A 20,129-nucleotide genomic window follows, 5' to 3' on the forward strand; every position below is an offset into this window, starting at 1 on the left:
AGAGGGAGAGAGAGATGGCGCGCGTGAGAGAGAGAAAGATTGTGTGTGTGTGTGTGTGTGTGCGCGATGTGTGGTTGCAGCCACTGAGCTATAGCATAATAATACTCATAGATCGAGCTAGGGCTGGGCGATAAAACGATAACGATAATTATCAAGATGTAATAACGATAACTACAGTTCGATAAATTCTCGATATAATGCTTACGCGCTATGCTTAATTCTGCGCATGCGTATTGCAGACCGGGCTTCTGGGTGCTGCACGTGGTGTTGTTTACAGTCACAGTGGCTGACAGGCTTGAGGATCGGAGTGAAGTGGAGCGAGAAAAATGAGAGAGAATGAAGAAAACTCAGCGCTCACGACCAGCTCAGAGGACACAGATATCGTTGACAAGTTAGTTCGCTCAACTCCAGTGGTTTGAGATATTTTGGCGATCCCATCCGACATAAAACAGAGCGACGTGGGTGGACTGCTTATCCTAGGTTCACCACATGGGATATAATTATTAAATTATTGTGATTCTTCAAAGTTCTTCCAGATAACATTGAGCCCAACACAGCGGTAAATCTACATTAACTACATTCACACACAGCAGGCTTATTATCACCTTGTTAGTTGTAGTGGGTGACTGACAACAAGCTAACGTTACCAAACTATAATCATTAGAACATCGGACTTGTACATCGCTATCATAATTGTTTGTCTTTGGTGATGTATTAATGACTCAGCATCGCCTGTATCAAAGGAGAAGAATTATAACATTCGATGTGTAAAATGATTAAAACAGACTCGGCAGCCCTTACTGGAGATCCACAAATACTGAACTTTGCTCTCTTCCTCCTCTCCTCTCCCGACCAGCCCACTGTCGATGAGGTGTGTGTCAGTCAGTGAGATGCATGCGTTGTGTGTGTGTGTGTGTGTGTGTGTGTGTGTGTGTGTGTGTGTGAGATGCATGGTGGACCAATCCACTGTGAGGCAAGAGAGGGCAACTCAAAAATTTAAAACGCATTTTTTTGCCCGTTCGCGTTTTTAATGTTTTACTACTTACACAATTAAGTATATATAATGATATTATTGTTATATAGTGTAGAGTAAAAAATGCTGGCCACATTTAAGATTAAAATAAATTAATCTACCTCAGTTTTAATAAATTGTTCACCTGTTTGGGAAGTGTTTGTCATGTTTCGACAATAAAGGATAGTTTAAAACCACAGTTAACTGTCTGTTTTCTACATCTTTTACTCAGGAGCAAAAATATGCCTTTAAACTTTAAAACAATAAAGATTTTACATTTATCGTGATATTTATCGATATCAACCGATATGGAAAATTATATTGTGATACGTTTTTGGGCCATATCGCCCAGCCCTGAGCCTATGTGACGTGGTTGTGCATGATTTGGCAATATGGAACAGCCATACGTTGGTGAAAATCGGGCCGACTCCCCAAATTTTTTAAACATGCTTAAAAATGTTTGTAACAAATTATCGAGGTGCTCCTAAAGTGCTCAGCTCGTTTTGCATTTGCTCTCAAAAGCTGCGAGCCACGATCACACGAGCTTCCACGATGTCCACCCGAAAAAAATCCACCTGTCTGCGAGTTCGTACAACAGCAAAAAAATGACCCGTGTACACCCTCCTTAACCTGGCTGGAGAAATGAACCTGGGCTCTTGGTGCACATGCCACTGAAAGTAGCAAAATACACCTTCTTTCAATTAATTTATGTTATCTAACATTTTACATTTGTCATAATGTCTTAATTATTTCAATTAGTATATTAGGATTTAAACTAATCTATGTTTATATTATTAAAATATTAAAATAATCCAACGTAATCTCTTTTAGGGTTTCCCAAACAGGGGTTTGCAAACATCTGGAGGTAGTAATTTTAAAATAAAAGCCAAATAAAACACTTTAAGTTAAAAAAAGATGAAATATTTTATTTGTTTACCCGCATGATCGTAATCTGACTTCAGAGAACATGCAAATGTGTTGTTATATTTCATTAAGATCTCAGGAGGGACTGCAAATAAATATTCTAGATAAAAGGGTTTTGGCTGACAAAAAAGATTGGGAATCAATCTTTGCTCTGTGGCATGATTCATGATTGTGTAATATTATATTGTCACTAAGTGAAATGAGAGTAATGGGTCTGTTTATCTGGTTTGTGTTTGTTTGCTCGCTCTTGCAGACAGCAGCTCAGTACTGTGGAAAGAAGCAGACAGAAATTTAAAGCTGCCCCGCTCACTGTAGAGTTTGTGCCGTTCTTCTACCGTAAGTCTATCTCTTTGGATGAACCCTGTGGGGCTTGTGGCTTGTTTATTTACTGATCGAATCTGCTGTTTTATCATTTGGCCTTCAGGGATGGCACATAACCAGCACTCTCTAAACAAAGCAGTCTCAGTGTCTTCTAACCTCACACTGCTTATCTGTATGTTAATGGTTGAAGCCAGAGATGTGAAGTTTCACTCTTTTGCTGACTGTACCTGTGCGTTAATGCAGTCAATACTTGCTTTCAGTCTGTAGCTCTGAGGAGCAACAGGAGGATGCATACAAGAAAATAACTCAGCATGTTGTTTTTGCCTTTTGTCATTTGCATAAAAAGCAGACACCTCTTAATTTGTGTGTGTGTGTATGTGTGTGTGTTTCAGAATGTTTTCAGGAGAGTGAGCACCTGAAGGACAGTCTTAAATGTTGCCTTTTGCACCTGTTTGGAGCCATCGTCGCGGGTGGACAGGTGAGCTTGTATCCACAGGTGTACGCCACTGCACCAAAAGAATAGTGTTGAAGTTTTAGATATGGCGGTAAAATTTAATTTCCCCCAATCACAATTTGGTATTAAAATAAATATACAAAAGAAGACCATTTGCAATTCTGTATCTGAATAATTACACGATGATTGCAATTAAGTACAGTCCTTTACATTTAAAATGACACTCAAAGGGGATTTTGGCTGAGAATCGAAAATCGAAAGAATGGTTTAAAATAACTTTTTCTGTGCAGCACAGAACAGTGTGCGTGTCTTGTTGCGCTTGAATGGTTTAAATTCATATTAAAAAGCACAGAAAGGCATTAAGAGGAATTAAAATTTTTATTTTATAATAAGTATCCGATTCTTGGATACTTGGAATCAGGAATCGGATACTTATTATAAAATAAAATCTTTGATCCTCTTAATTCCTAATTCCTTTCTGTGCATTTTAATATGCCTTTAAACCATGCACGCGCAACAAGACACACACTGTTCTGTGCTGCACAGAAAAAGTTATTTTAATGTGATTTTTTTTTAACAGTTCATGCAAAAAAATGTTTTCTGTGGTGCACACACATCCAAAATTAGTGCACAGAAAGCCACCTCTCATATTGTATAGTGCACGATACTGAACTGAAGTCTCTTCTGTATTTTTGCACTTAAACGGACAAATACGCACACAAAATATGTCAAAATATTCTCGCAAACACTGTCATTTATGTTTTAATTGAATGTAAACAGTTGAAAAGAAAAATCATTACGATATTGATCCGTGCTGCTCTTAAAGTCACAGCAGCCTATTATTCCTGCTGCCGTCTCTATAATAACGTTAGTCAAACAACAAAAGTATTTGTCACGTATATTTTATTTATGAAGTGCATTGTTATTTTAGATTTGATTACAGTTTCTGAATGCCTGAAAATCTTAAAATTATATTTATTTAATTCATATCTTATATTTGTATTTATTTGTGCAGTTGCTAATTTATTTGTTCTTTTTTATTACTTGTCTTTAATAATGCTCAAAATTTATATGAGTTAGGCTTGTTGTTTTTGTTATGCTATATTTAAACCATAGGCAGAAGTTTCTTGTGCTCTTTAGCCTGTTGATTTGTGTTCATGGTATTCAGCTACAATGAAATGTTTTGCAATAGGATATAAATGTGAATGTTAAAGGTCTTATTTAATACCTTATTGAACTCTATAAGAATTGTGATTGATAAGAAGAATCTGAATCATTCAAATTAAAATGATACACAACCCTAAACGGGATACAAAAAAGATGTGATTCCTAATTCTTTTTTCTGTCTCTTTTAATGCCTCGTTTGTCTCAAAAGCGTAATGCTCTGCTGGCCATCTCTCCGGCCACAATGGAGGTGCTGATGGGAGTGTTGGGTACAGGTGAGTGTCTGAGCGGAGGTGGAGATGGGGAGGATTGGGACAGCGAGGCTCCAGACAGGAAGGCCCTGTTGACCCTGGGCTGTTTGAGGGAGGTGGTACACCGGCTCCTGGCCAGCAGCTCCGATCAGAGACAGGTGGAGATCAGCTCCGTGCTGGAGAGCTACTTCAAACTGCTGAACTCAGACCCCGCCGCCACGGCGCAGGTCAAAGGTCATCCGACGCCGCCTCGCTCTCGGCACTGGGAAAGCCGCTTTGTGGCGTTACAGGTGAACATGCTCGGTGAGTAGAACGGTCTCTTGTGTTGTGTTCTTTAAAGAGCACCTGTTGTGCTTTTTACGTTTTACATCTTTTCATAGTGTGGAATTTTACAGTTTGGGCATGAAAAAGTTACAAAGTCACTCCAAAGAGAGTTTTTCTCTTCTCAGTGCACGGTTTCTGAACTCCTTGAAATGCCTAAATTGTAGTCTTGAGTACAAAAGACTACAACAGGGAAAAAAAACATGTCAGAATATTCCTAATTTAAATAATTCCTAACAAGGCATACACTGAAAAGGGGCGAGGCCTGGTTGAGTTAGTTAGTAGTGTGTACTCAAGATATTGTAAAGAGCGTGACATTTCCTAAAACACACTCAAAGCCGTTGGCCAGTTATAACACTGATCCAGCCGACTGATCTGAGTACATAACACTTTCTTCATAGCCCCTGTTTATACCTGGTATTAAGATGCGTTTTGGTCGATCATATCACAAGTAGTGTTACACAAGGTGTTTTAATCCGTCTCTTTTGTCCACTTTCAACCACTTCTGTCCTGATTGCTTTGACGGGAGGGTCTATGGGCGGGTAAATGTATGGGTTTCTTTTTTCAGGTCTTTTGATGTAATGTACAAAATAAGAGTGCGTAATATACATATGAACACCCAGAGATGAAGGAAAAACATACAGAGAGCATCAGCTTTACTGCAAGACCATGCCGAAATCAGGAGTGATGAGAGAATGTTGTGCTTGGCACGTTTTTCATCTTCGAACCAAATTTGGTTCTTTAGCCAGCAAAATTGAAATCCCGTCCCATTAAAGTTTTCGCGTTTTATCGTGTTTTCGGCAAGTTCGAAACTTTTTAGACTGTTTACACCTGTATTTAGTTTCATCCACTTGTGATCCAAACGACCAAAATGCATCTTAATTCCAGGTGTAAACAGGGCCACAGAGACAGGAACTAAACAGAGCGTTACTGGCAGACTAAAGAGAGGTGCTGCAACAATGTCAGTTATGTAAAAAATAATGTGTTTTTTGAACATTTCAAGCATAAAAAACATATTTTAGTAGAGCCCAAAAACATCAAGAATGTTTTTGTAAATCAAGACTTCCTCTTTTAATGGTCTGCTTATGACCACAGATAAACTTGCCTTGCCTTGCCTTGCCTTACCACAGTGCTGTTCTTGAACCCTGTTCTTCATTTCACTCAGAAACCATTCAGGATATGTTTGAGTGCACCGACCGACCGGTTCTGCAGGCCATTTTTCTCAACAGTAACTGCTTCGAGCATCTGACCCGACTCTTGCAGAACAGTAAGGTGAGCTCCTCTTTCAACACTACACTACACTGCATGCATGTGGGTTTTCTCAGCTATTAGTCGAAATAGAGCTCAAGACAGTAAAGACATGTATAATATTAAGATTTCAAGTAAATTCTGTTATTTTAGAGATAGACATATATTTTATATTTTATATATTGATATATTTTCTCTAAAATAAGTTTTGTGGTGTTTATGAATGGGATTTTCCCAGAACCCAACCGTTGAGCTCTATTGACGTCAGGACTTTTCCAGGATGTTAAAGATGAATATCTAACCTTCATTACATTGTTTGACAGGAACATCCATCTGTTTGAGTGTGAATCTAAAGATGTATTGTTTATTGCTGTTTAACTGACGGTGTTCAGTTGCAGGGTTTTCTTTGTGTGTTTATGCACATGAGAGAATTTGTCTCGCCAATCAGTTTCCCGTATAAATGTTCACAATGTTGTGTTTGATTTTTTTTGCCTTAAAGAACAGTATGCTGTGTGCAAAATTATGTTTCAACCGCCTCTTTAGTATGTTGCTATTAAAACTGTCTTACTGTGCTTATATAGTTACCACTTTACAGCATGTACACGTATCTAAACTGCACCACTGCCTTCTATCATGCATGTTTCTGTCCTTTAGCGACGGAACACTTAGGCACTTAGGGTCATGACCTTTGACCTCCTACCTTTTAACCTTAACCCTTTGCCCTTTCCTCTCATTTGACCGTCTGTGCTTGCTGCGGTCGGCTACGCCCGGCAGCTGGTTAACGCTAGGTGCACAGCTGCAGAAAAGGACCAGAAAGATTTAACCAACAGGTTACTGACAGGAGAGAGTGAGCTTCAGGTACCGCCCACCTGCTTCCTGTCACTCCCGCTCACCACGCCCCACCAAACCCCCCCGTCGTACATGACCACTCCAGGACAAGACCACCCCCTCTCTCTCTCTCGCTCACCTGAGCAGGGTTACAATGAGTCAAAAAGTCACATATAAACTTGCAGGGGTGGGTGATATACTGGTGAAAACAAGTAGATTATTATTATTTATATATTATTATTATTATTTCTTGAAATATACATGATTTTGTGGTTAACTTTGTTTTTAAATATACAATATAAATCTAAAGTGGCTAATCTGACAGTGGCTGATATAATATATAATATATATAATATAGATATAAAATAATTTGAAATAATTTTGTATTATAAAATATAAATACTAATAAATATAATATTTTTTTATTATTAAAACTGTATAAAGTAGACTGACTGTAAACATACTGCATAAATATACTGTATATTTATAAAATATAATAAAAAAATCCTATTTAAAATATAAATAATAATAAATATTAATCATGATTAATTGCATCCAAAATAAAAGTTTGTTTTTACATAGTGTGTGTGTATATATATATATGTGTGTATATATGTGTATATATATATGTGGGTGTGTACTGTGTATAAATTATGTATATATAAATACACACACATGCATGTATATATTTAAGAAAAATATGATATATTTTTATATAAAATATTTGTGTTTATTTATATATAAGATAAACAGTATGCCCAGCACTAATAAATATATATATATATTATAAAATGTATAATATATTGTAAACAATCCAATTTAATAATAGGAAATAATATTTTTAATTAATCTTATTTCTAATGTAAATTTAAATAATAAGGAATATATTATAAAGTATATAATATAATTTATATAAATGGCTGAAATTAAAACTTACTTTTAACAGTTTTACTTCAAAAAAATGTGTGTGCATGTGCTTTATAAACCAACATGTTTGTGAATCTAAATGAAATTTTTTAAAGTGTACATTTTTGCTTATATTACCCACCCCTACTTGCATGCATTTTTCACACTATGGTCTGACAACACACTGAGTGTCCCATCCAAATTTGTTGGCACCATACAGTAAGTGGTCAGCCCTGTTTCATAAGCCATTCAGTACTTCCTTGTTTCGGTATCAAAATAATGATGTACAAGTCCATTTCTGTATTTAAACTGCTGTGAATGTGGAATCTTGTAATGGAGTGGTCTTTAGTTTATTTATTCAAGTCATGCTTTCAATAATCATCTCATTCTGTTTATTTTGCTTTGCTTGTTTCCCTCCCGTTCCCCTTTCGACCTTTCCTCTGGTGGTATGGTAACAGGGTTGGAATGCTGTGACCTCAGCAGCCTTGTGTTGCCCGTGGAGATTATCGGCCTATAGCTGTGTGTGCTTAACGCTGTATAGAAGGACCTCCTTGATTTCATGCCTTATTGCTGCTCAGTGATTGTCACTCTCCAGCCGGTCTTTGTCATATTCTTATATTTTTTTTAAACTATCAATGACAGAAAGAGCATCATGTTTTTTGCAATCAGCCAATCAGGAGTCTCATGACAATGTGTGGCTGGACAGAGTTCTTTTGGGTTGTTTAGGGGTTATTGATGTCTGTGTATGTGTATGTGAAGTGTGTGTGTGTATATAGTTGGTGTTGGGGAGTTTTTAAGTTTCAGATCTGAGCACTGATGAGCTGATGTCATGTTTATCAGAGGCTCAGAACTCAAACAATTTCACTGTGGTAATCAACATACATTTAAATTTTCACCCGCAATTCCCGATTCTATTCCTGCCTGTTCATATAAGCATGGTTCTGTTGTTGCATTGTAGTGATGAATAAAGCTCCTCATCATGGCTTTTCATTCATTATTTGCATGGCAAAGTGAACAGACAAGGCAGGACTAGAACAGGCCGCAGCGAACACTGTACTAAGTCTTCAGCCATTGGCTGTATCTCCTGATTGACTGTGTTTTCCTCCAATCAGGTGTTCCAAGGGAGGCTTGACTCTCTTGCCGTGGCCACGATCAAAACTCTCTCGACAGTGATGCACAAGTCACCTGCTGCAAAGGTTTGTTATAATAGAATTCCAATATATAACAAATATACCTATTTCTATTTACACTACCATTCAAAATTCAGTACGTGTTTTCATGTTTTAAATTAAGTCTCTTGTGATCGCCAATAAGAGACTTCTTTCAAACACATCTCATCTCATCAAGGCTGTACTTATTTGATCAAAAATACTGTAAAGCAGTGATATTGTGAAATATTATTATTACAATTTAAAATGAACTGTTTTCTATGTTAAAGCTACACTGTGTAACTTTTGTTAGTTTATTCTTAGCTAAAAACCCTTAGTTCTTTCAAAAGTATATGTGCTTATTAATGTATATTTACTTCTTTCAAGGAATAAAGTATTCTCGTACATTTACAATATGCCATTGAAAATACATACGGGTGAGGGGTTCGAATGCCGGTCACCATGTTGCTCCTCCATCTTGAAAGTACATTAGCCAAAGAGGGACATCCCCGTAAATTCAAGCTTCGCCTTTCGCGTTTTAACACTCGATGGCACCGTGTCGAATGTGAAGAGGGGGATTGCCATGTTAATCTTGGACTACATCGGCCACCGTAGGAACAGAAACTGGATGGTCATATACCTTTACACCGCTAGATGGGGGAAATATCAAACAGTGTAGCTTTAATATATGTTAAACTGTAATTTATTCCTGTGATCAAAGCTGAATTTTCAGCATCATTACTCCAGTCTTCAGTGTCACGTGATCCTTCAGAAATCATTCTAATATGATGTGCTGCTCAATAAACATTTCTGATTATTATCAATGTTAAATTGAGATTTTTGTAACATTACCCTTCTACACTCTATTTAATGCATCCTTGCTGAATAAAAATGTATTTATTTAAAAACAATCTTACGGACCCCAAACATTTTTGTATGGTAGTGTAGTTATGCATAATTAGCAGTAGTATAAATTGGACCTTTAGGAAAGGATTTCCATAATCATAATCAAAAATTATTTATAGGCCTGGACAAATCTTACTTAATGTAGTAAATATTTATATAAATAGATCAAAGATTAATAACTATTAGGAATCTTTATTTGATTCTTATTTGAGCCCATTGGATTGGTTCCAAATTATGACAGAAAGGTTATTCTTATTCTATCAGCATATGTTCACTTGGAAAGGAGTTCTTGAACTAGTGAATTTGAACTAAACACCAACTAATTTAAACTTATAAAATAATAAAGAAAATATTTTTTTGTCATTGTAGGAAGTGTTTAAGGAGCGGATTGGCTACACTCACCTGTATGAAGTGTTGGTGTCACTGGGTCAGCCATCCAGACACCTGCTGAAGGAACTCATGAATATGGTAAGATGAACACTACCTGTTTCCTGTTGAATTAGTCACATGATTTTATCGGCCTCCTTCTTTCTCATCAAATCAAGTAGCCTTTATTTATATACCGCTTATGCGATACAAATTGTTTTTCTCTCGACAGAAGAAGTTATGCAGCTCGAATTAGTGGTGTTGATTCAGATCAGTTCAATAACTGTAAAGTTCAGTTCATCTGTAAAACAGAAAGCCCTACAGAAGAAAATAGTGTTGTTATTCAGCTCGAGTCAGTTAGAGTGTTGATGTTAAAATTAATCAGTTATTACATTTTTAATACAGTTATGAAGCAGTCCTTCAAAGACAAGTGTCCTTATTCAGCTCAACTCAGTTCAATGCTGATTCATTTCAGTTCAATAACATTGTCAGTGTTGCAAGATTCATCAGTTTCAAATTCGAATGCAGCTCTACAGCAGACAGTAGTATCATCAGACTGTTTACTTATGACTCGAGTGATCCGACTATTCACACCTTTGATGTCTTTAAATTCACCTTTGATGTGTCCCAATTCAGATACTTATGCACTATTCGGTGACGTTTATGTCGTATAAATTGTGTGAGTAGTGTGTTCAAACCAAGCGGCAACCTCCCCTAGTTTTTGTTGAAGCCAATACGGAAGTAACTTAAACTGCAATGCATCAACTGATCTTTAGAGACTGGCTCCAGAAGGGAGCAGGATCTCCTTGAGCCCCATGTTAAAATGCCAAAATTTACAGCAGAAATAAATATGTTTACAGCCTGGTACAAATTGTGGTTTTGGTCTATACGGCTAATTTTGCACTTCATGACAACTGTGAGGGGGTGATTTTTTTATATCTCATTCGTTTACATTATATAAATACTTACTGTTCTGCATATTTAAGGGTGTGGCCACTTTGAGTGACAGGTGGATAGCCATTTATCCGCTGTCTGTTAGTCATAACGTCAACTCAGCTCCGCCCACATCCCGCCTCTTTGCCCATTTTCTGTTATCTGGGCGTGATGCGGGATGACCATAGACTGTAAAAAAATATGGATGTAGTATCCGTGACGTCACCCATAGGATTCCGATAAGCCGTTCTGAAGCTTAAAGTATGGGCGAGCTGCACGTTGCCATCTTGTGAGCGAGTCATCGCGTGTCACTCCCGAATAACAGAAAATGGGCAAAAAGGCGGGATATGGGCGGAGCTTAGGTAACGCAGTGACTATAGACGGCAGATAAATGGCTATCCACCTGTAACCACGCCCTTAATTATACAGAACTTTAAGGCTTTATATAACGTAAACGAGTTATAAGAGTTATAAAAAAAATCCCCCCCCTCACAGTTGTCATGAAGGTCGAAATTAGCCGAATAGGCAAAAACCACACTTTGTATCAGGCTGTAAACATGTTTTTTTCTGCTGGAAAGTTGAGCATTTTAACATGAGGCCCAATAAGATTCTGCTCCCTTCTGGAGCCTGCCTCCAGTGGCCAGTTGAGGAATTGCAGTTTACATTATTTCCGTATTGGCTTCAAGAGAGATCGCGGGAGGTTGCCGCATGGCGATGACGCGCTGCCAAGATGGCAACGGCCAGCTCATCTCTACTTTACGCTTTAAAGCGGCTCTTCAGAATCCTATGGGTGACGTCACAGACACTACGTCCATATTTTTTTACATTCTATGGTTCATACTGAAAATTCTAAAAGGAAAAAGCACACTTTAAGTACCCAGATGATGCACTTAATTAACTGAAAAAGCTCATTTCAAATGTTCGAATCCTTATGCGCTCAACTGTCACAGCTGGGGGTGACAGTTATGTGGCTGAGGGGGAGGGGCTATCAGACTCTTATCTTGAATTACATAATACCATATAAACTTCATACACTATACGGTTGAGTACAATAGTGCATAGTGTATTGTGCGACATTTGGGATACGACTCTTAAGTGTGCAGGTAACTGTTTGTAATGAGTCGTCTCACATCCTTCCGTTTCATCCTTTTATTCCGGCAGGCTGTTGAAGGTGAACATTCCTCCGTGGGCCTCCTGGGCATCAGTAACGTGGACCCTCTCCTGCTTCTGATCCAGTGGCTTCCAGAGCTGGACTCTGCCGAGCTGCAGATCTTCGCTGCTGACTGGCTCCGCCGCATTTGCGGTCTGAACCGGCGGACGCGAGCCACCTGCGTCAACTCTTCCATGACTCTGATATTGCTGTCGGCTCTGGAGAGGCACGAGCGGCTGCACCGGGCCTGTGCCGAGAGTCTGGTGGGGCTGTTGGGTTCTTTAGGGAGTCAATCGCTTAGTTCCTCTGAGCTCCAAAATCTACTGAGACTCCTGCGGCAGGACGAACCGGGCCGCGCTCACCCGTATGTGGGTCCGGTACTGCGCTCGCTCCTGGGGATGGTGCGCAAACAGGGCCTGGAGAGCGCCATGCAGTACTTTGATCTGTCACCGCCTATGGCTGGCATCTCCGTGCCAACCATCCTCCGTTGGCCAGGCTACGCCTTTAGCTTTTTTGCTTGGCTGTCATTGGACCAAGATCAGCTGGGCCCACCCAGTAAAGGAGAGAAGAGGAAACAGTTGTATAGGTGAGAATGGAAATAAGAGATTAGATTGTGAAATATTACTGTTTAAAGTAAATGTTTTTTATTTGAATATATTGTATAATGTAATTTATTCCTATGATGAAAAGTGGAATTTTCAGCATCATTACTCCAGTCTTCAGTCACATGATCTTCAGAAATCATTCTAATATGATGATTTGCAGCTCAAGAAACATTAATGATAATTATCAATATTGAAAACAGTTGTGCTGCTTCATATTTTTGTGGAAACATTATTATTTTTTTGATCAATAGAAATTTCAAAAAAATAGCATTAATTTGAAATAGAATAGTTTTTTTCTAACATTAAATGTTTTACTGTAACTTTTGAACGATTGTGTATTTAATCCAAGAGACTGTGTGTGTGTATATATAAATGACTTTTATAAGTGTATATATATATAACTTTTATAAGTTTATATAAAAAAGTTTTCCTTAGCAAAAATAAAATAAAATAAATAAATAAATATATATATATATATATTTATAAAGGTTCTAAACAATCATTTAGTATCATTTAGTAGTAATACATCATATTTTGTAATTACTTGATATACTGTATCTCTCACCCTATAAAAGAATTGTGAATATTTAAGAGAACCTGTCGTGCATATTTTTTTTGTAACTATTTTTGTTACACAGCAGTTTCAATTTCAAAATGTAAAACTCCAGTGTGTGTATATCCTGTATTTGCACCTCCTAATTGTAATATTTTATTATTTTCCACAATGCGAACTTTTTCTTATGTTTTTGTATGTGCATAGTTTTTTCACCCCAGGTGGCACTGGGTTCGAGGCCTTCATCAGTTCAGCTGGAGTGCTTGTGGTTGCCGTGTGCACGAAGAAAGAATACGTCACTGTCATGCTGCCTGACTACTGCTTCTGTGATTCGCTCTGGGTGAGTCACATGTTCAAAGAAATGTTTGTATTTATTGTTACAGCATGGGCAACCCAGTTCTTTTTCCAAGAACAAAGTGAAATTGAGTTATAATGAGATGTTTGTATTTGAACTGCAGCACAGCATTGGTGTAGTTCACGTGCCGGGGAAGAGGCCGTTTGGCCAGAGTCTGGTTTACATCTTTGTGGATGGACAGCAGAAACTATCAGCACCTTTAAAATACCCAACCATGACTGAGGTGAGAGAAACAAGGCTTTCTGTACTAATTATTTTTGAAAACCCACCTAAAAACCACCCTAGCAGCATTTCTGATAGTGTGATGTTAAAGGGGACCTATTATGCCCTTTTTCAAATCTTGATTTTATTTTGGTCTCTTCTATAATAGGTTTTAACACACTACTTACTAACTCAACCAGGCCCCGCCACTTTATTTGCCTTGGTGGGAATCATTTAAATGGGGGAATACTGTGACGTGTTTGCTCCTGGAAGAATACGCAAGAGTTTTAGGGAGTTCAGAAACAGTGCGAACTGATATAGAGAATAACTGGAGTGGTGCTGGAGTGACTTTGTAACTTTGCAGACCTTTTTCATGTTCTCACAGCAGCATTACACACAAACTAAAGTTGAAGATGTAAAAAATTATAATAGGACCCATTTACACTATGCGTCTGTTCAGTCTTTTATCTTTGTGTCTCACTCAGGGCTTCACGTCATGCTGTATCGGTTCAGCGGGTCATCGCACCACGACCCCACCTCCCTCTCAAATCCCAGATCCTCCGTTTTCTGGAGGCAATTCTTCCGGACGCACGTCTTTGAGCGGCATCCTCCCAGGCTGGGGCGGGCTGCTAGGGACCAAACCTGAGTCCGTCACCAAACTCATTTCTGCTGGGACTCAAGACAGTGAGTGGGGAAGTCCCACCTCACTGCAAGGGCAGCTGGGAAGTGTCATGGTCTTCCACGAGCCCCTCCAAGCCAGTCACGTCAAAGCCCTCTGTAGCGCAGGACCAAACTGTATTTCTCCTTTTAAAAGCCAAGAAGCTGAACTCGGAGACTTGGCACCTAAACTTCTTCTACACTATTCTCCAAAGGTGAGGTGTGCCTGAAAGAGCTGTATAGAAATTATGCACAATAAAATGTTATATAAATATTTAAATGTATATATTTTTACCTTTTCTCTTAGCATCACACTAACTAAAAAAAAAAATCTATGTCAGAGATATTAAAGTAGCTTATTTTACATTGGTCATATGTTTATATTTTTACATGTAATATCATGTTTTTATGTTTAAAGTCAGGGTCTAGTACAACATTTATGCAAAAAGTTGCATACTACCATGCATTAAATTGAAAAATGGCAGTAAAGACATTTATAATGGTTTAAAACAATTATATTTCAAATAAATGCTGTTCTGAACTTTCAGAATCCTGAATGAAAAAAAATTATATTTTGCTAATCAGCATATTATAATGATTTCTGAAGTATCATGTGACACTGAAGACTGGAGTAATGTTGCTGAAAATTCAGCTTTAATCACAGGAATACATTACATATTCAAAGAAAACCGTAATTTTAAATTGTAATAATATTTAAAAATGTTAACATTTTTGATCAAATAAATGCAGCCTTGGTGAGCAGAAGAGACTTCTTTCAGAAATATCTCTTATTTGTGACTCTCTTTAGCATGTAAACTAATCATTGTTCCCTTGCATATACAGGCATGTAGGAACCCAATTTGTCTGGATTTGTCCCCTAATATGCTGCATGGTCGCCTGACAGGAAATAAAGTGGTGAACTGGGATATCAAAGTATGTAGTCCCGTCCTTTATTTTTATTTTTTATTTTTTTATAATCTGTCAGAAAGTTCTCTCGTAAGTCTCCTTCTACCTAAACACCTGATCCCCCCTCTCTCTCTCTCTCTCTCTCTCTCTCTCTCTCTCTCTCTCTCTCTCTCTCTCTCTCTCTCTCTCTCTCTCTCTCTCTCTCTCTCTCTCTCTCTCTCTCTCTCTCTCTCTCTCTCTCTCTCTCTCTCTCTCTCTCAGGACATGATCAACTGTGTTGGAGGGCTTCCTGTGTTGCTTCCAGTCTTGGAACAGTTGACACTGTTAACCCCAGATTTACATCACATCGACCGCTCGGGGTCAGAGTTCATCACCCCTGACTCAGTCACACCTGCAGAGGGAGACTGGGTCATGCTGCCTTCAAACAGGGCGTCCGGTGAGCACACGCTCCGCATTAGCCAGTGTTGTAATAGTGTATTATTTCTTTCAAATAAAATATCAATAAATGCTAAAAGCAAAAGCCAAAATGTAAAAATAAAGATAGTTTAAAGCTGCTGTCCGTAACAAAGATTTACAAAAATTATATAATGAGAATGTACAACATGAATCCATTTTCCAAACCGTGTTTTTGTCTTACCCTGAATTATTATGGTACACTTATAATAAGTATTTATATTTGGACTATATCAGGCCAGACTGGTAGGTACCGCTGCGGAGGAGCACAGTCCCTGCGTGACTCGCCATAGACTTAAACAGAGAGAAGTAGTTTCGGCTGCAATGTTCTTCCGCAAGATGCATGCAGTTCTGTTTATTAACCACTAGAGTGCAAAAAGTTACGGACTGCAGCTTTAACCTGTTAAATGTTTTTATAGATTTCACTAAAATGGTTGAAAGTGGGTTCTGACATTTACTACTTTGCTCATCAGCTACTTTGGATAGTGGTTTTCCAAAGTTACTAGCCACTATTTACTAGCAAATTTTGACATCGATACCATGGGGAAAAACTGACATATAGATATTTTTAATATTATAATATATAATAATAATAATAATATTTGGGAGCAGGTATATTAGGCTTCTGTCACTTTAAGACTTGACTCATGGAATCATTATACTGGTATGCATGCGTTTTTTTTTCTCTCAACTGTTTATTTTCACTCAAAACTAGGGCTGTGTGTATCGTGTTTTGATACTTTTTAGATACCGACCGAATTGCCTCAATACTATTGAGTATCATAAAAGGTCTTGTTGTTCGATGCCAAGTTTTGATACCTAAGGGGTTAATTGTGTCAACAGTATGCAGCATGATTGGCTGTTGTCGAAAAAAACTTAGTTTACGGCGGTTATGCACAGGGACATGGCTCACATGTGAGGCTGTAGTGTGAAACCCCGTCTGTGGCGCATTACGGCTCCGACAAAGGCCACCGGAGCTGATCGCATCCACTCTAGTCAATGCTTATGTCTAATGCAATTATTATACTAACTGCGCCGTGGCACAAGGACAGAACAAAACCTCGTCGGAGCCGTGATGCACTGTAGATGTATGCAGCGTAAATAGAGGGTAAGCATCCCAACCCACATAGATGTAAAAGATGTGGAAGAGATAAATAAAATTGTGGCTACATTTCATCAAGCTTGATGCCAATACCAATGCCAATAATCTTACCTCTTTCCCGTTTTCTGTATTTGTGATTATTATATCTTTTGTGGGCATTTATTATTCAGAGGCCAGACTGGAGAAGAATCTTGTGGCAACCTTCTTGCTGGTGATCAAGCATTTCCTGCAACGGCATCCCATAAACCAGGAAACACTTGTGCATTCGCATGGTGTGGCCACATTAGGTGCTCTGCTTCAGAAGGTACCCATGATTCTCTTTCTCTTGATTTCTCAGTCTTTCTCTCTGCATGTCTTTATTTCCCCTCTCTTGTTTTGTGTCTGTGTGCAGTTGCCAGCGTTCCTGGTGGACGTGAGCGTGCTGGTGGCGATTCAGCTGTTGATCGAGCAGATGACGTATGAGAAGAACTCGCAGCTCCTGCAGCAGCTCCACACACACTTGCTGTTCAACTTTAGCATCTGGAACCAAGGAGATTTCCCCCTGCGCATCGGTCAGTCTCTAGTCGTGTCCCAAATGGCGCACTATACCCTATACACTTAGACACTATGTAATTATGCACTATGTAGTCAACCGTGTAGTGCATGAAGGTTCCAACATACCACACCTGTTTTTTCCCCTAGTTAATTAAGTGCATCATCTGGGTATTTAAAGTGCACTTTTTCTATTTGGAATTGTCAGTGTGAACACGCTATTTATTCTACAAATCGTCACAAAATATTACATAAGTATGTGAATTGGGATGCACCTTGCGCTCTCTCTCTCTCTCTCTCTCTCTCTCTCTCTCTCTCTCTCTCTCTCTCTCTCTCTCTCTCTCTCTCTCTCTCTCTCTCTCTGTGTGTGTGTTTGCTTTAAATGTTGTAATTATGTTTGGATATTTCTAAAAGCAAACTGTTTTGTTCATGCATGCTTTTATTATTCTGTTTTATTAACATGCATGCATTCATTCTTGCAATATTCAGGTTCTAGAAGTAAAAATATGTCTGCATGTTTCAATTTAAAAATTATTTGTTAATTTATTGTTTCATTATTTTATATAAATACATTTTAAACCATGAATGAAGTGTACATTTTAATTATGTCTATTCACTTTTTTCCAGTTTAAATAGTGATTTATTTATATTAGTTTTTATGTTTGATTTATAATATTGATAACTGGTTCCTTCATTTTATTTTTAAGTGTCACTCATAGTTCTCCTTAACCATTAATTCTCCGGTTCATTTTATTTTATAAAAAAAAATCTTTATTTTTATTATTTATATTCAAGATATTATAAATATTCTTTTGTAGAAGCCTCAAACCAGTGCGATTATCAAAATTATTTGTAAAAATCATAATGCATTCCCATTGAAGAACTAAACTACCCGCAATCTAGAAGAGAGATTTGAAAACTCTTAAATCCCAATGAACAAAAGGAATGTGAGAGATATTTGCGACAAGGCTGTTGAAAAAGTTGTCAGTCACTTGTTTGCTTTATTGTTGAGTTTTGATGATGTGGCGGTTTTATGCGCCATTTGTGTGTACTTTTGTGATGAGCATGATGTGTTTGTCATGTTAAAGGTCACATCCAGTACATGTCCACTGTCATCAAAGACAGCAGGAAGCAGTTCAGGAAGAAATATGGAGTGCAGTTCCTGCTGGATACTGTTCGCCTTTACTATGGGTAAAACTACATCTCCCACAATCGTCGTCTGCTGTGTCATCTCACGACTGTTCTGCCTCTTTCTCATTTCATCACTTCATCCAATCTCTCTTTCCCCTCTCCTTTCTAGCTCTGGGAGTAAAGATGCAGATCTGAGTGAGGACGACATCAAGACAATCAGAGCATCTCTCTGTGGCCTTCTGAAGTATTACATCAGCAAGGGTACCACCCAAGATGAGATCCAAAGCATTCTGGGATATATCGCTGCTATTGGTGATGAGGAACAGGTGAGAAGAAGATATTGGTGGAATTAGGATTGGTGCTGAAAATAGTACACTACTCTACTGTTGAAAAGTTTGGGGTTGGTAAGATTTTTTGAATGTTTTTGAAAGAAGGCAATCACCAAAGCAATCAAAACTACAATTTTAATATGCTGATTTGCAGCTTAATAATTATTTCTTATTATTATTAATGTTGAAAACAGTTATGCCACTTCTTATTTTTGTTAATAAATATTTTCAGGATTCTTTGATGAAAGAATTTCATGCATAAAAACTAAATTTATCACTACTACAGTGTATTATTTACATACTACAAGTATGCAAAGTGTAGCCTGACAAGCCAGACCCACATCAAGATGTTTGGTCTGGAAACTCACCATTGACAGCTCAATCCGAGGGGCGGGATAAACGGTTGTCTTTCAAACTCCCTCTGCACGCGATAGGATAGAGCTACAACCAACCAGAGCAACGAAGGTGAAACAGAGCTTGTTGATAGATTAAACATTCGCCGTATCCGGTCGGCAAAACTCCGAACACATCTTCCCTTTTTAAGAATGACTTCAGTGCCGTTCTTTGTTCTTTTCTCAGAGAAAAGCTTAACTCCAAGTCTTCCAGAATCGCTGTCAAAGCTGATTCGAAAGGTCGCCGTTTGCCAGTTTCTGTGTTTACTAGAAGCACGAGCGCAACTCGGCCGTCATTATGGCCCCGCCCACCGGCTCTATACATGATGTGATTGGCCCAACCAGAGTTTGGCGTTTACAGCTCAGAAGTGTATTGAGAGTTGCTAGACGACACTCGGGGGCAGATTAGATTTGCTGCCGCTAGGGTGCGTCTAGATTTCTAGGCTATGCAAAGTGAGCACTTTGGATTATTTTGACACTCAATTTATTTTTTGGTGGGGGGTGGTCCCGCTGAAGGGGTGGTTCCGTTGGGGCTTGGTTGTGTTTATGGGGCGCAGTATAACATGTCTTAATACTTCTTTTTTTTAAATGCCGTATTTTTCTTATATTTGACCTTTATTCCACACCGCTGTCTCCACTGTCCTTTGAACGGCTCGTTTGCTTCTTGCTTCTATAAACTCCATCCCTCCGAAAAACGCAATGGTCTTAGATTGTTTAGATGGCCAAATGTAGTTTCATGTATTTTTATTGGCTGAAGTGCGAAGCACAGGTTGTCGGAAATGCCACGCCCATTACCATTACAGGTAGAAGTCACATCTGGAGCAGTGTTTATGTTCATAGCAAGAGTTTATGATGTCCCCAACCTGGGAAGAAACTTGTTGTAGTCCAAACCGGCCATTTTTGTAGGCAATACACTGCCATAACTTTAAAAGACAACATCTCTGTACTGAATATATATCTCTGCATTGAACTTTCAGCGCTG

General features: G+C 38.4%; 1 protein-coding gene across 4 annotated transcripts in view; it reads left to right on the forward strand.

The window, feature by feature from the left end:
- The window catches only part of nbeal1 (neurobeachin-like 1), a 72,736-nt gene that overhangs the window by 23,655 nt on the left and 28,952 nt on the right, over window positions 1-20,129 (forward strand). For 2 of the 4 annotated variants that reach the window (XM_067458920.1, XM_067458921.1), the window contains exons 7-23: window positions 2,190-2,272; window positions 2,650-2,735; window positions 4,087-4,429; window positions 5,613-5,719; window positions 6,470-6,553; window positions 8,542-8,625; window positions 9,853-9,951; window positions 11,944-12,518; window positions 13,298-13,430; window positions 13,549-13,668; window positions 14,132-14,518; window positions 15,147-15,236; window positions 15,471-15,645; window positions 16,935-17,068; window positions 17,156-17,315; window positions 18,384-18,486; window positions 18,596-18,752. In XM_067458920.1, coding sequence (XP_067315021.1) covers window positions 2,190-2,272; window positions 2,650-2,735; window positions 4,087-4,429; window positions 5,613-5,719; window positions 6,470-6,553; window positions 8,542-8,625; window positions 9,853-9,951; window positions 11,944-12,518; window positions 13,298-13,430; window positions 13,549-13,668; window positions 14,132-14,518; window positions 15,147-15,236; window positions 15,471-15,645; window positions 16,935-17,068; window positions 17,156-17,315; window positions 18,384-18,486; window positions 18,596-18,752 — 2,920 coding nt within the window. The remainder of the gene's footprint in view (window positions 1-2,189; window positions 2,273-2,649; window positions 2,736-4,086; window positions 4,430-5,612; window positions 5,720-6,469; window positions 6,554-8,541; window positions 8,626-9,852; window positions 9,952-11,943; window positions 12,519-13,297; window positions 13,431-13,548; window positions 13,669-14,131; window positions 14,519-15,146; window positions 15,237-15,470; window positions 15,646-16,934; window positions 17,069-17,155; window positions 17,316-18,383; window positions 18,487-18,595; window positions 18,753-20,129) is intronic. The other 2 variants (XM_067458922.1, XM_067458923.1) reach the window with 1 other exon arrangement.

This window comes from Pseudorasbora parva, chromosome 12 (assembly GCF_024679245.1).
Source record: "Pseudorasbora parva isolate DD20220531a chromosome 12, ASM2467924v1, whole genome shotgun sequence".
NCBI classification, from domain to species: domain Eukaryota; kingdom Metazoa; phylum Chordata; class Actinopteri; order Cypriniformes; family Gobionidae; genus Pseudorasbora; species Pseudorasbora parva.